Source organism: Poeciliopsis prolifica, unplaced genomic scaffold (assembly GCF_027474105.1).
Source record: "Poeciliopsis prolifica strain line A6 unplaced genomic scaffold, Auburn_PproV2 SCAFFOLD063, whole genome shotgun sequence".
NCBI classification, from domain to species: domain Eukaryota; kingdom Metazoa; phylum Chordata; class Actinopteri; order Cyprinodontiformes; family Poeciliidae; genus Poeciliopsis; species Poeciliopsis prolifica.
Genome location: NW_026562438.1, coordinates 914,674 through 926,762, shown reverse-complemented (window position 1 = coordinate 926,762; position 12,089 = coordinate 914,674). Strand labels below are relative to the sequence as shown.

Sequence of the window (12,089 nt, the reverse complement as noted above, 5' to 3'; positions counted from 1 at the left end):
TAGCTAGCTAAAATAATACTAAATTAAAAATATATTAATTAAAATTAATTAATATAACTAGTCAGGTTATAATTCAAAGCTTTCATTTGACATAGCCTACTTACATTTCAGTCATTATAAAACTTAATGGTTTTTCTCATATTCTTACCACACATTTCAAGCAAGAGCTGGGAGATATAAAACATTAGAGGGCAGCATGTCACTAAAACATATGTTAAAAGAATCTGTCTAAAACACGATCTACCAGCACTAGCATGGCTAATATAATAAACGAGGCACTACGCAGCGGTGCACAACCATTTTTTTTTTCTTTTTAGAAATGTATGACAAGTGCCGCCTCTCATTAGGAAGGTAACAGCGGTTACTGCTGAGCGGTAAAATGTCGTAAATACCTGCAAAACTCCCGGTGTAACTCTAAAGCCGCGGATGTGTTTTGGATCAAGCAGGAACCACATGTCAGTTTAACCAATGAACAGCGTCGGGCATCGAGCTGCCTTCAGGGACAGTCGGAAATTACAGTTTTCCTGGCAAATCTTTGCTGATATCATACGTATTATATTTAAAAATTACCATTTCTAGTGGGGTGGCACTAGGGGTGGCCAGGGGTCTGTTGGGGGTGGCAAGTGCCACCCCGGCCACCCCTCTGGCTCCGCCAATGATCCAAACTCAACATAAAGCGATAATAATAATCAAGCTAAAATCACAGTAATAAACTGAATCCATCATAGCAAAATGTTCTGTACCATATCAGCCTCAGGAGATGGTTGAGGATGAAGAGATTCTGGTTCTGTAGGTTCTGGACGGGTCTGCGGTTCCTCCTGGTCCATTCAGTCTGTTACACAGCAGCGCCATGACGGACACATTGTTTTATCTTTCTATGTTCAGCTTATAATACGCGTCTTTTACTCACGTCTGTATTTTTGAGGCGTTTTTTCTTCGACGAACATGGATTCAGGGAGAGGACGTTTTAAAAAGACGCGGGTTGATAGCAGCTCACTGCGGCTGCGCAGTGTCCGTCTCTAGGCAACTGTGACGTCCAGCGTTGGTCTGTAGCGTTCAGGGGTCCTTCTGCTCCCGCCAGTACAGTGCAGCTGACCTTAATATTGCCTGTCATATTTTGACCATTATTGTTAAACTTAGTATTGATGTTTATTATTGGTGCGTCTATCGGACAGTTATGTATTGGTTCAATACATTTAACGGCCAAATATGAGACGAGCCCTGTTGAAAATATAATTTTAATCAGCACAATCGTAGACAAGCTAACCTTTATGGATATGAAATATACCATGAACATTTGGAGTAGCCTTTACGTTAAGAGAAACTTAGATATAGATCCAAACTAAAACAACTGGTGGCTCTCTGAACTTACATAAATCTCTAGGGAGGGTTTTGCAGATAGACAGGACTGTAACTCCTTTAACTGCTATACAGACAGGGAGTCTGTCTGCTATCAGGACAATAAATTCTTTAGTGTCGGTTCAAAAGTTCAGTGGAACATTAAAACTTTTTTAAAAAAAATCTTATCCATACTAGAATTAAATATATATTAAGATATTTCCTTAAGCATTAAACAACATGTTTTGAATTATTTTGTAATCACACTATTTGCATGCATTTTATATTACTTAAATACAATAGAATTAGCAAATATATTTTACTTTAAAAATATTTCAGGTATTCTCAAAAAGAGCTTTTCTTAAAATAGAAAACATTTTAGTTCTTAGATCCAAACTTATAGTTATTATTTAGCATTAGATTTTGTTGAATCAGTTGAGGCAGAGATAACATTCCAGCTGCACGTCATAAATTACGGTCTGGGCAAGAGGCTGGCCAGAGAAGATCTGGGTGTTTCAGTAGGACTCAAAGGTAATAAAATTAACATTAAGACAGGCCCCACAAAGGGAAAAACACACCTTCTAATGCATATATTTAACTTTAGGGATGATCTCGAGTAGTAACATCGACAGAGGAAATTTGATTTCATGATAAATTTGAAAATTTGATTTCATGACACTTCATGTTTTGAGTTTAAGCCCAGTTGATTTGCTTATCCACTCCATGTATTCACACACATCCATGATAAAAGCTGCTCTCTGACATGCATTGATTCCACCTGCAGAAATCACACCATAAAGCTGCTTGTTGAAGATCACTCCTCCACCAGAGTCACCCTGTAGAAAAATGTGGATCAATAATTATTTATTTATGTTGTAAAAGAGAAAGGTCTTCCAGTCACTGTAGAGAGATATTGAAGAAACAAACTTACAGCACAAGCATCCTTGTTCGGTGATGCAGCACGGAATATAAACCCACGTGTCGAATCGAAGTAGGAAACAGCAGCAACATTCATGTCGACACACTGAAGATGTGATGAAACAGCATCATAGGGTACTGCAGAGAAACAGGAGAATCATAAACATGTTCTTCACTCGGCCTTTTCTGTAGAGACAGAAACAAAGATTTTATTCTCATAACTTTAATATTTCTCTCACGTCGCTCATTATTGGGTCCGATTATCGTTGCTCCCTCTCCTGCCAGCTGAACTGCATCACCACTGAAAGACAATTAGAATAAATGTCAGTAAGGCAACAATGCAGAAAATGAATCGCAAGAAGGAACAATGAAACAACATAACTAAATCCATGAAGGTCTTCATCCACTGAGACAGGAGTGTCCAACTCCAGTCCTCAGTGATGTGTCCTGCGTCCTTTACATGTGTCTCTGATCCAACACACCTGAGCTAAATGGGTTCTGGTTCTGCTGGTGGCATGATTACCTGACTCAGGTGTCCTGAAGCAGAGTTAGCAGGACTGTGGCAGTGGAGACAGAAAACCTAAACTCAAGCTTTTGATCAGAAAAAGACTTACTTTTTAAGACGGTTACTGCATCTTGGTAGCAGAGCAGGTGGGATATTTCTGACTGGTGTCTGAAGCTTCAGCAACATGATGTCATGCAGCTGGCCATCTTTAACATAAATCACAGGATTGTGTTGGATTATCTGATCCTCCTGTTTAGCAGTCTGTGGATGAACTCCAAACAATGCTGTAAAAGTCCTGCAGAAAAGGTTAGATTATAATGAATAGTTAGAAAACCTGATCAACTGCAGATAAAAATGTCTTAATGTCTCTTTCCTACCATCCTGACTCCATCTCAGAGCAGTGACCTGCAGTGAGGATCCACTCAGGATGGATCAGAGATCCGCCACACTGGGTCGTGGCAGTACCTTTCCTGCCTGATAGCCGAACATAATGAAGATGCTCATTGTTATCACAATCATGACCTCTGATGATTCTCTTCTGCAGAGAAACACCCGAGTTCACTGAAACACCTGAAGAAGAAAAAGGTGGACTTACTTTACTCAGAAATCAGATGCAAACATGACTGCTGGAATAGAAGAAGAATAAACAGTTAAAGATTGAAAAGCATCAGTATTTACATTCAAAAAAAGTTTCAGTGTGAAAAAGAATCAGAGGGAAGTTTGAGGGTCACAGAGAGCAGCAGCCTCTCTGGAACCAGTGGAAGTGTCACCAGTGTCTCCAGTGAGTCCAACTCACCCAGTAGCAGCAGCAGAACCTTCAGCAGAGCCATTGCTGGTCCAGCTTGCTGTGAATGTCTGCAGTCCTGCTGCAGCTTTTAAACTCTCTTCACAAGTTCCAGTTTGACAGGAAGCCACCAATCATAGGACGACACTGATGTGCGCTGTCAGGTGCATAGAGATGAAATTTAACATCTCATTGTCCAAAAGAAACTTTTAAAAAGTTCTAGTTGCATTGACAGATTATTTCACTAATAACGAAACATTTCCACCTCTTATAACTTAAATAAACAGCCATTGAAACACGATCCTTTTGTTTCATAAGTCAATTCCTTTTCAGTAATATTAAGGAACTTATGACAAGCAATTCCCATATTTTGCTGTAGTTACTTGTATGTTAGTTTTGCTTTATTCCAAGTGAACTGAGAGATTTGTTCTAGAAACTAAAGTAAAAATTATTTTCTGTTTTTGCAGAGTTTTGCTCAAAGGAAAACTTGATTGTAATCTTAATGAAATAAAATGACTTTCTGAAGAAAGAGAGACTCGTCATTGTTTTCAGGTTGTTTTTTAAGAAAAACCTGTTTGGTTTCCAATCTACATGAATTCACATCTGCCAAATATTTTGACTGTGAAAATATTCTTATATTTTAGTTCTTAAATTGAAAATTTAAGAAAAAAGTCCATTGTTCCCATTTTATTTTGTAACAATGTTATTGTGCTTCTGAAAAGCATGTCTTATTTATATTGAAATGTTTACATTATATGAATTACAAACTGACCATGGCCACATTAAAGCCACAGAGTGGCTTTAAAGTTCGATGCATTTCCAGCGTCTGTCATGATGTCTGTGGTTGAAGTGTGGACCCAACGCAGCAGGCAGGAGACGTGTTACTGTCACCAGTCTGAACTGCTATGGTTATGTCAGCGTGCAGCCGTGTGCGCGTGAGCAGATAAAACAGATAGAGAAAAGACAAAGAGTCCTTTTGTCCATTACAGACTGTTCCTTATGAATCACTTGAAACATTTTTGGTCTATAAAGTTACAAGATTCATAATTTCCTTTATGAAGGACATTTTAGTTCCATTAGTCTTTCTGTTTTTTCAGAACGTCACATCACAGGCTTTTTTCAGTTTTTTTTAGTGTTTTTCTTCTTAACTTGATCTTTGTTAGCACATTAACTCCTCTTTACACCAAACTAAATTTTAGCAACATGAAACAGATGTTTTTAATAGCTGAATATGTGATCACATTTCTAATTGGTCAAATCACAGACTGTTAAATTGAACATTTGTACATTTGATTTTTGTATTTTTGCCATCTTAGAAATATGGCAATGTTCACAGAGTAAGCTGTGTCTGTTGCAAAACAGAAAAAAAGTTTTCAAAAGTAAAGTCTTGATATAATGTTTGTTTTACTCGACTGAACATGTGTGATTACAATGAATTTTGCTCTGTATACAAGTCAAAACAAAAGACTTTTGAACAGTCAAATATCTCTAGCAATGAATTTTATACATTTAAAATCATTTTTTTGTTGTTGTAGTTGTACTTATTAGCAGCACACATGCCTAAGCAGTGACCAGTCCCACCATTTTGGATGTCCAGGTTACGACACAGGTACTGCCCCAAATCTCAAATTTTTCTACGTTTGTAACCTTCAAACCTTTATGTGCACTTTGACTTCACCCTACACCCTTCATAGAAGGGTGTAGGGTGCAGCAGTATGGGGTCTGGCTGTGGAAACACACACACTCATACATGCACATATATACACCTGTAAATTTTAGAAAATGACATGTTAGGAAATGTCCTCTATAGAGCAGAGTTTAGATATAAACCAAGAAAATGAACGAGGAACTGCTGCTAGGAACCATTTGCTTTGTTCTCCCATCAGGAAACATGGTGATGGACCAGCTCTGTATTTTGGTCTTAATATGTAAGATTGATGATTTCAACTCACCGACTCTTCTTGAACCTCATTCATTACGAACCAAGCTGGAGAAAAGATCATCTCCAACACTGTAATGTTACAGTCTCGAGGTTCATTTTCAATCATATTTTCAACATGTTATGCATTCATTGGGAAATGTCACAGTTTCAAATGAAATATTTGTTTAGCAAACTGACTCTATAAACTTCTGAACTAGATAGTTAACACTGATATAGCAAAATATTTATTTCTAGCTTGCTAACTGTTACATTTACAGGTGATTTGCACAGAAATAACTATTAAGCTTATATGCAAATTTTCTTTTATATAAGGAAAATTTATTTTGTGTTTAAACTTGTCAAGAAACAAAACACAATGTATTAAAGGTTTCTATGAGTTTGAAAGTATATAAGAGAAGGATGGTAATGCATTGGACATTAAAGTCACTGTCATGAATTTCAGTTATGGAGATGGTGGGGAAGACGCAGTGGACCCAGGAGAGCGAGTGATGGAGGAAGTCTCCTTTTTGCTCACCGCTTTAAGCTTGTCTGATGTTTAGTTTTTCATCACTTAATAAAAAATCAAAAAAGTTTAAAGGAATCCTACAAATCCTCACTTGATTTAAAAAAATCAAGTGAAGCAAAGACTGAAGCTCTCTGCTCTCTCTCAGGTTTTGCCTTCCTTAATCTGTTATTGTTCATGTGTTACTGTCACCAGTCTGAACTGCCATGGTTATGTCAGCGTGCAGCCGTGTGCGCGTGAGCAGATAAAACAGATAGAGAAAAGACAAAGAGTCCTTTTGTCCATTACAGACTGTTCCTTATGAATCACTTGAAACATTTTTGGTCTATAAAGTTACAAGATTCATAATTTCCTTTATGAAGGACATTTTAGTTCCATTAGTCTTTTAGTTTTTCACAATGTAACATCACAGGCGTTTCTCTATTTTTTCATACGCTGTGTGTTTGTCCTTAACTTGATCTTTGTTAGCATTTTAGCTCCTCTTTACACCAAACTAACTTTTAGCAACATAAAACAGATGATTATGAGCAGCAGATGAATATATAATCACATCTCTAATTGGTCAAATCACAGACTGTCACTCGCCGCTTCGTCTTGCTACTGCTCCTCTTCCTTTTTCCCTGCTTTCCTCATGGTCTCTACTTTTCCCTGGTTTGGGTTTATTTTTATTCTTTGGACTTTGTTGTTTTTTTTGTAAGTTGGATTTTTAATCTACATCAAAACTTTTACGTCTCCTGCCAGATGAATAATTCTCAGGTTTTGTGAAATTTAATTTATTGAATGTTTTCATAATTCTTAAAGACATAAATTTCATACACTGGTAACTCTGCCATATTTTATCCTTTTGATCGGCCAAATTTAAAGGAATCCTACAAATCCTCAGCTCACATTGTTCTTTACTTTGTCATGAAAACATCTGTACTGAAACTGATGGACTACACAGCCAGAAAAAACTGCTTGTCGTACAAACACCCTGGAGGACCATAATTCAGAAGTTAGGGACTGTCCAGCAAGTCCCTAACTTGCTGGACAGAGCTGGGTGACTCCCTGTGATTGGACAGACCGGCGTCCGTCCTGTAATTGGTGGCTTCTTATCCAACAGGAAATTGTGAACAGAGTTTAATAGCTGCTGCAGGACTGCAGACATTCACAGGAAGCTGGACCAGCAATGGCTCTGCTGAAGGTTCTTCTGCTGCTGCTGGGTCTGGGTGAGTCGGACTCACTGGAGACACTGGAGACACTTACACTGGCTCTGAATGCTATGAATTATGTTGATCTGTGTTTTATTTTATCCTTTTCATTATGAGCTGTCATGTTGTTTCTTTGTTTCTACTGTTTGAAATTGCTAAAACAGCAACTTTCTTCTCCAGGTGTTGCAGTGAGCTCAGTGTCTCTGCAGAAGAGAATTGTTGGAGGTGAGAAATGTAGAGACGATGAGCGTAGGTATCATGTGAAGATCTATGGACATAATAAGGTACAGGATTATATTTGTGGAGGATCTCTGATCAGCCATCGTTGGGTTCTGACTGCAGCTCACTGCTGGGGGAGTCAGATCCAGGATGGTGAGTCAGGAAACATCTTACTGACAAATCACCAATAACTTAATTTGTTTCTCTATTAATTATGTTTTATTTTCCTAGGATTATTGAGGCACATGTCGGAGTTCATCCTAAATGGCTTCCCACAACGACGTATAGAATTACTCATCATGAGATTTATAGAGACAGCAACGGCCGTAAACATGACATCATGCTCCTCAAGCTGCCAGTACTAACAACAATCGAACCAGTCAAACTAGCTGCCTGTCCAGATACTCTCCTACTGTAAGTTTTAGCTTCTCAAATTTAAGAATTTTGCTTCTTGATCTGCAAAATGAGAAAAAGTTCATCCAGGAAAATTTGAGCTCTGGTTGTTTTTCTTAATGTGATTTATTTTTAGTTTTGTTTTTTGTGTTTCAGCGGCACCAAGGTTCAGATTGCAGGTTATGGAGGATCAAAACTTGGCCTGTTTAACAAAAGAAGTGAGATGGATGTTTATGTTTTTCTTGTTGAAGTTTTGATCATCAAAAACTCTCTGAGATAAACTGCTTAAAGCTGAAATAGGAAGTGCTGAAAAAACTGTAACCTTAGCCTGAAAATTCAAACCAACAAATTAGTCCTCCCCTGTATAGTGAGCAGGGTTTACACGAGCATTGATTGACAACACTAAGACCCTCCTCTTTGCTCTGATTGGGTGTTTTTGACCTGGACTGGTGCATTTCTGCAGATATCTAGGACAACAAGGAGGAAGTGGAGGAAATCAATGCTTCCATTGATTATCTGTCTCATATTTACCATGAGGACATAGTCACAGTTTTCATTAAAAAAAAAAAACTATTTGTACAAGTAACATACTGCAGTTTAATAACCACAGACAACAAGGTGATATTCTGAGCAAAATGTGACAACACTTAAATTGACCTAAACATGTTTATGCTGCTTTTCATCTACAGTCCATCATCGTTCAGATGATCTGCAGTGTGCAGAGATTAAGATTGATAAACTCACAAGATGGAACTGCTCATGTCTAAACATGAGTTCTTTGAGTACAGTTTCCAGAAGTGGTACAGTGCACAAAGCTCTAAGAAGGACATATCTGAAGTACGTCAGTCTTTAAACCATTTTCTGCACAAAAACTCGGTGTCTATTTTATTGGATAATCACAGCAGAATATAAACTGAAAGCTCTGTGTTTGTGACAGGGTGACAATGGTGGAGGATGGGTGTTCCAGGACAGGCTGTATGGAGTTTGTTCCTTCTCTGGACATCCGGAGTATGCACTCAGTGCACCAAGCGCTTTCATTGACATCTGTGGCTACAAGGATTGGATAGAAAAAACAATTCGTCAGCCAGAAGAAAGATTAATCTGAATTATGACTAAATGTTCCCAGCATAATAAAATTACAAAGTTCAAGTTAAATTTTACATTTAAATTTTCCAGTTGATTCATTTTGTGATTTGCAGCTGAATTATTAAGGGATTAAAGTTTGTGTACAAATTAATCTGTGACAATATCTTATTTTCAATAAGTAAAGCTGCTGCTTGTAATAATCAAATATAATATCCACTGTCAAATGACTGGAAAATAAATGGCTATTTTCTGACCTGATTGATTGTCTGGTGCTTATTTCGGTTATTACTGAAGAAAATAACAGAATTTAAAATATTTAACACAGTTTTAGTTTTAAAGGCTGTTAAACTCATCATCAAAAACTAAAAACCTGCAGGTTTTCATCAAGCAGTTTAGAGAACAATGTTATCAGTTTCGCACCATCTGTGATTGGATCTTTTCTGGGAAATCCTGACAGTTTTGAACAAAACATTTTAAATGATGAAATGAATTTCAGAAACTTTCCAAGAACAGTCATGAAAACCTTTTCAGAAATCAGACAATTGGGGTCAGGATAAAAAGTTGTCCCAGCATAATAAAGTTACAAAGTTAATTATTTTAATCAATTTTAATTAAAATATATACTTGTAAAATTATATATATATATATATATATATATATATATATATATATATATATATATATATATATATATATTATATATATATATATAATAATAAATAAAAATTCCCTTCTCACCCACCGCGGGTGGTTCTTATCCTCTGAGCTCGGGTCCTCTACCAGAGGCCTGGGAGCTTGAGGGTCCTGCAGTATCTTGGCTGTGCCAAGGACTGCACATTCTGGACTGAGATGTCTGATGTTGTTCCTGGGATCTGTTGTAGCCACTGCTCCAGTTTGGGGGTTACTGCCCCGAGGGCACCGATGACCACAGGCACCACTGTGGTCTTCACCTTCCAGGCCCTCTCCAGTTCCTCCCTGAGGCCCTGGTATTTCTCTAGTTTCTCCTTTTTCCTGATGTTGCAATCACTTGGTATTGCTACATCTACCACAACGGCTTTCCTCTGATGTTTATCCACTACGACAATGTCTGGTTGGTTCGCCATTACCATTTTGTCTGTCTGGATCTGGAAGTCCCACAGGATCTTAGCTCTGGTGTTCTCTACCACCTTTGGGGGTGTTTCCCACTTTGATCTCGGGGTTTCCAGTCCATATTCTGCACAGATGTTTCTGTACACTATGCCTGCCACTTGGTTATGTCGCTCCATGTACGCTTTCCCTGCCAGTATCTTGCCCTGCTGTGATGTGCCTGGACTGTCTCAGGGGCCTCCTTGCACAACCTACACCTTGGGTCTTGTCTGGGGTGGTAGATCTGGGCCTCTATTGCTCTGGTGTTTAGGGCCTGTTCCTGGGCGGCCAGGATGAGGGCCTCTGTGCTGTCCTTGAGTCCAGCTTTTTCCAGCCATTGGTAGGATTTACTGATATCAGCCACTTGGGTTATTTGCTGGTGGTACATCCCATGTAGGGGTTTGTCCTCCCATGATGGTATCTCTGGCACCTCAACCTCCGTTCCCTGTTGTCTGAGACATTCACTGAGCACATTGTCTGTTGAGGCTTTGTCCCTGATGTATTATGGATCTTAGTTGTTTCGTCCTGGACAGTGGTTCTCACACTCACTAGTCCTCTGCCTCCTTCCTTGCGGCTCGTGTACAGTCTCAGGGTGCTGGATTTGGGATGGAACCCTCCATGCATTGTTAGTAGCTTTCTGGTCTTAATATCTGTGGCTTTTATCTCCTCCTTTGGCCAGCTAATTATTCCAGCAGGGTATCTGATTACTGGCAAGGCATAGCTGTTTATCGCACAGATTTTGTTCTTGCCATTGAGCTGGCTTCTCAGGACTTGCCTTATTCGTTGGAGGTATTTAGCTGTGGCTCCTTTCCTTGTGACCTCATCGAGGTTGCCATTTGCTTGTGGTATACCTAGGTACTTGTAACTGTCCTCTATGTCTGCTATTGTTCCTTCTGGGAGTGAGACCCCTTCTGTGGATGACCTTCCCCCTCTTTGTGACCAGCCGACCACATTTCTCTAGTCCGAATGACATCCCAATGTCAGTGCTGTAGATCCTGGTGGTGTGGATCAGTGAGTCGATGTCTCGCTCACACTTGGCGTACAGCTTGATGTCATCCATGTAGAGTAGGTGACTGATATTGGCCCCATTTTTGAGTCTGTATCCGTAGCCAGTCTTGTTGATAACTTGGCTGAGGGGGTTCAGGCCTATGCAGAACAGTAGCGGGGACAGAGCATCTCCTTGGTATATGCCACATTTGATGGACACTTGTGCAAGTGGTTTGCAGTTGGCTTCAAGGGTGGTTTTCCACAGCCTCATCGAGTTTGCAATGAAGGCTCTCAGAGTCCTGTTGATGTTATACATCTCTAAGCATTCAATGATCCAAGTATGCGGCATTGAGTCATAGGCTTTCTTGTAATCAATCCAAGCCATGCACAGGTTGGTGTGTCGGGTTTTGCAGTCTCGGGCAACTGTGCGGTCTACGAGGAGTTGGTGTTTGGCTCCTCTGGTATTTACACCAATACCCTTCTGTGCCGTGCTCATGTGTTTATCCATGTGTTTGCTTATCTTGGCCGCTATGATGCCTGACATGAGCTTCCAGGTTGTGGAGAGGCAGGTTATTGGTCGGTAGTTGGGTGGGACTGGACCCTTTGATGGATCCTTCTGGATTAGGATTGTCCGCCTTCAGTTAACCATTCAGGGTGAGTCCCACTTTGTAGCAGCTGGTTCATTTGGGCTGCCATTCGCTCATGGAGAGCAGTGAGTTTCTTTAGCCAGTAGGCATGGATCATGTCAGGCCCTGGTGCTGTCCAGTTTTTCATACCTGAGACTCTTTCTTGGACATCTGTCACAGTGATGGTTACCGGGGCTTGCTCAGGGAGGTTGCTGTGGTCCTCTCGTAGAGAGATCAGCCACTGTGCATTGTTGTTGTGGGACGCCTCCCTTTCCCATATGCCTTTCCAGTATTGTTCCGTCTCCAGCCTTGGTGGGTCTGCTCTGTTGTTATTGTTACCCTGCCATTGAGAGTACACCTTAGCTGGTTGAGTGGAGAAGAGCCGGTTAATCCTTCTGGATTCATTCTCCCTTGTGTATCTCTTTAGGCGGCTGGACAAGGCTTGGAGCCTCTGTTTGGCAGTCTCGAGTGCTT

At 39.8% G+C, this 12,089-nt stretch overlaps 2 protein-coding genes across 2 annotated transcripts; one reads left to right on the top strand and one right to left on the bottom strand.

Moving 5' to 3' along the window:
* Positions 1–1,224: 1,224 nt before the first annotated feature.
* Positions 1,225–3,606, bottom strand: LOC129379956 (snake venom serine protease Dav-PA-like). Its single transcript, XM_055060918.1, has 6 exons — positions 3,558–3,606; positions 3,139–3,331; positions 2,871–3,056; positions 2,496–2,557; positions 2,270–2,394; positions 1,225–2,174 (listed from the first exon to the last, which is right to left on the bottom strand). The coding sequence occupies exons 1-6, from the start codon at positions 3,589–3,591 to the stop codon at positions 2,019–2,021; spliced, it is 756 nt and encodes a 251-aa protein (XP_054916893.1). The 5' UTR covers positions 3,592–3,606; the 3' UTR covers positions 1,225–2,018.
* Positions 3,607–7,127: 3,521 nt separating this feature from the next.
* Positions 7,128–9,130, top strand: LOC129380044 (kallikrein 1-related peptidase b22-like). Its single transcript, XM_055061015.1, is given in 8 exon segments — positions 7,128–7,197; positions 7,360–7,529; positions 7,532–7,551; positions 7,630–7,812; positions 7,948–8,009; positions 8,481–8,528; positions 8,531–8,628; positions 8,729–9,130. Coding segments are annotated over 8 exon segments (789 nt in total). The 5' UTR covers positions 7,128–7,157; the 3' UTR covers positions 8,897–9,130.
* Positions 9,131–12,089: the final 2,959 nt, after the last annotated feature.

What these genes read in the sequence shown, in the direction of transcription:
- LOC129379956 (XM_055060918.1), bottom strand. Translation starts at nt 3,591, where the DNA reads ATGGCTCTGCTGAAGGTTCTGCTGCTGCTACTGG. An exon ending in TCTGAGATGGAGTCAGGATG is followed by an intron (nt 3,057 to 3,138) that starts GTAGGAAAGAGA and finishes CCTTTTCTGCAG; the next exon opens with GACTTTTACAGCATTGTTTG. An exon ending in TGCAGTAACCGTCTTAAAAA is followed by an intron (nt 2,558 to 2,870) that starts GTAAGTCTTTTT and finishes ATTGTCTTTCAG; the next exon opens with TGGTGATGCAGTTCAGCTGG.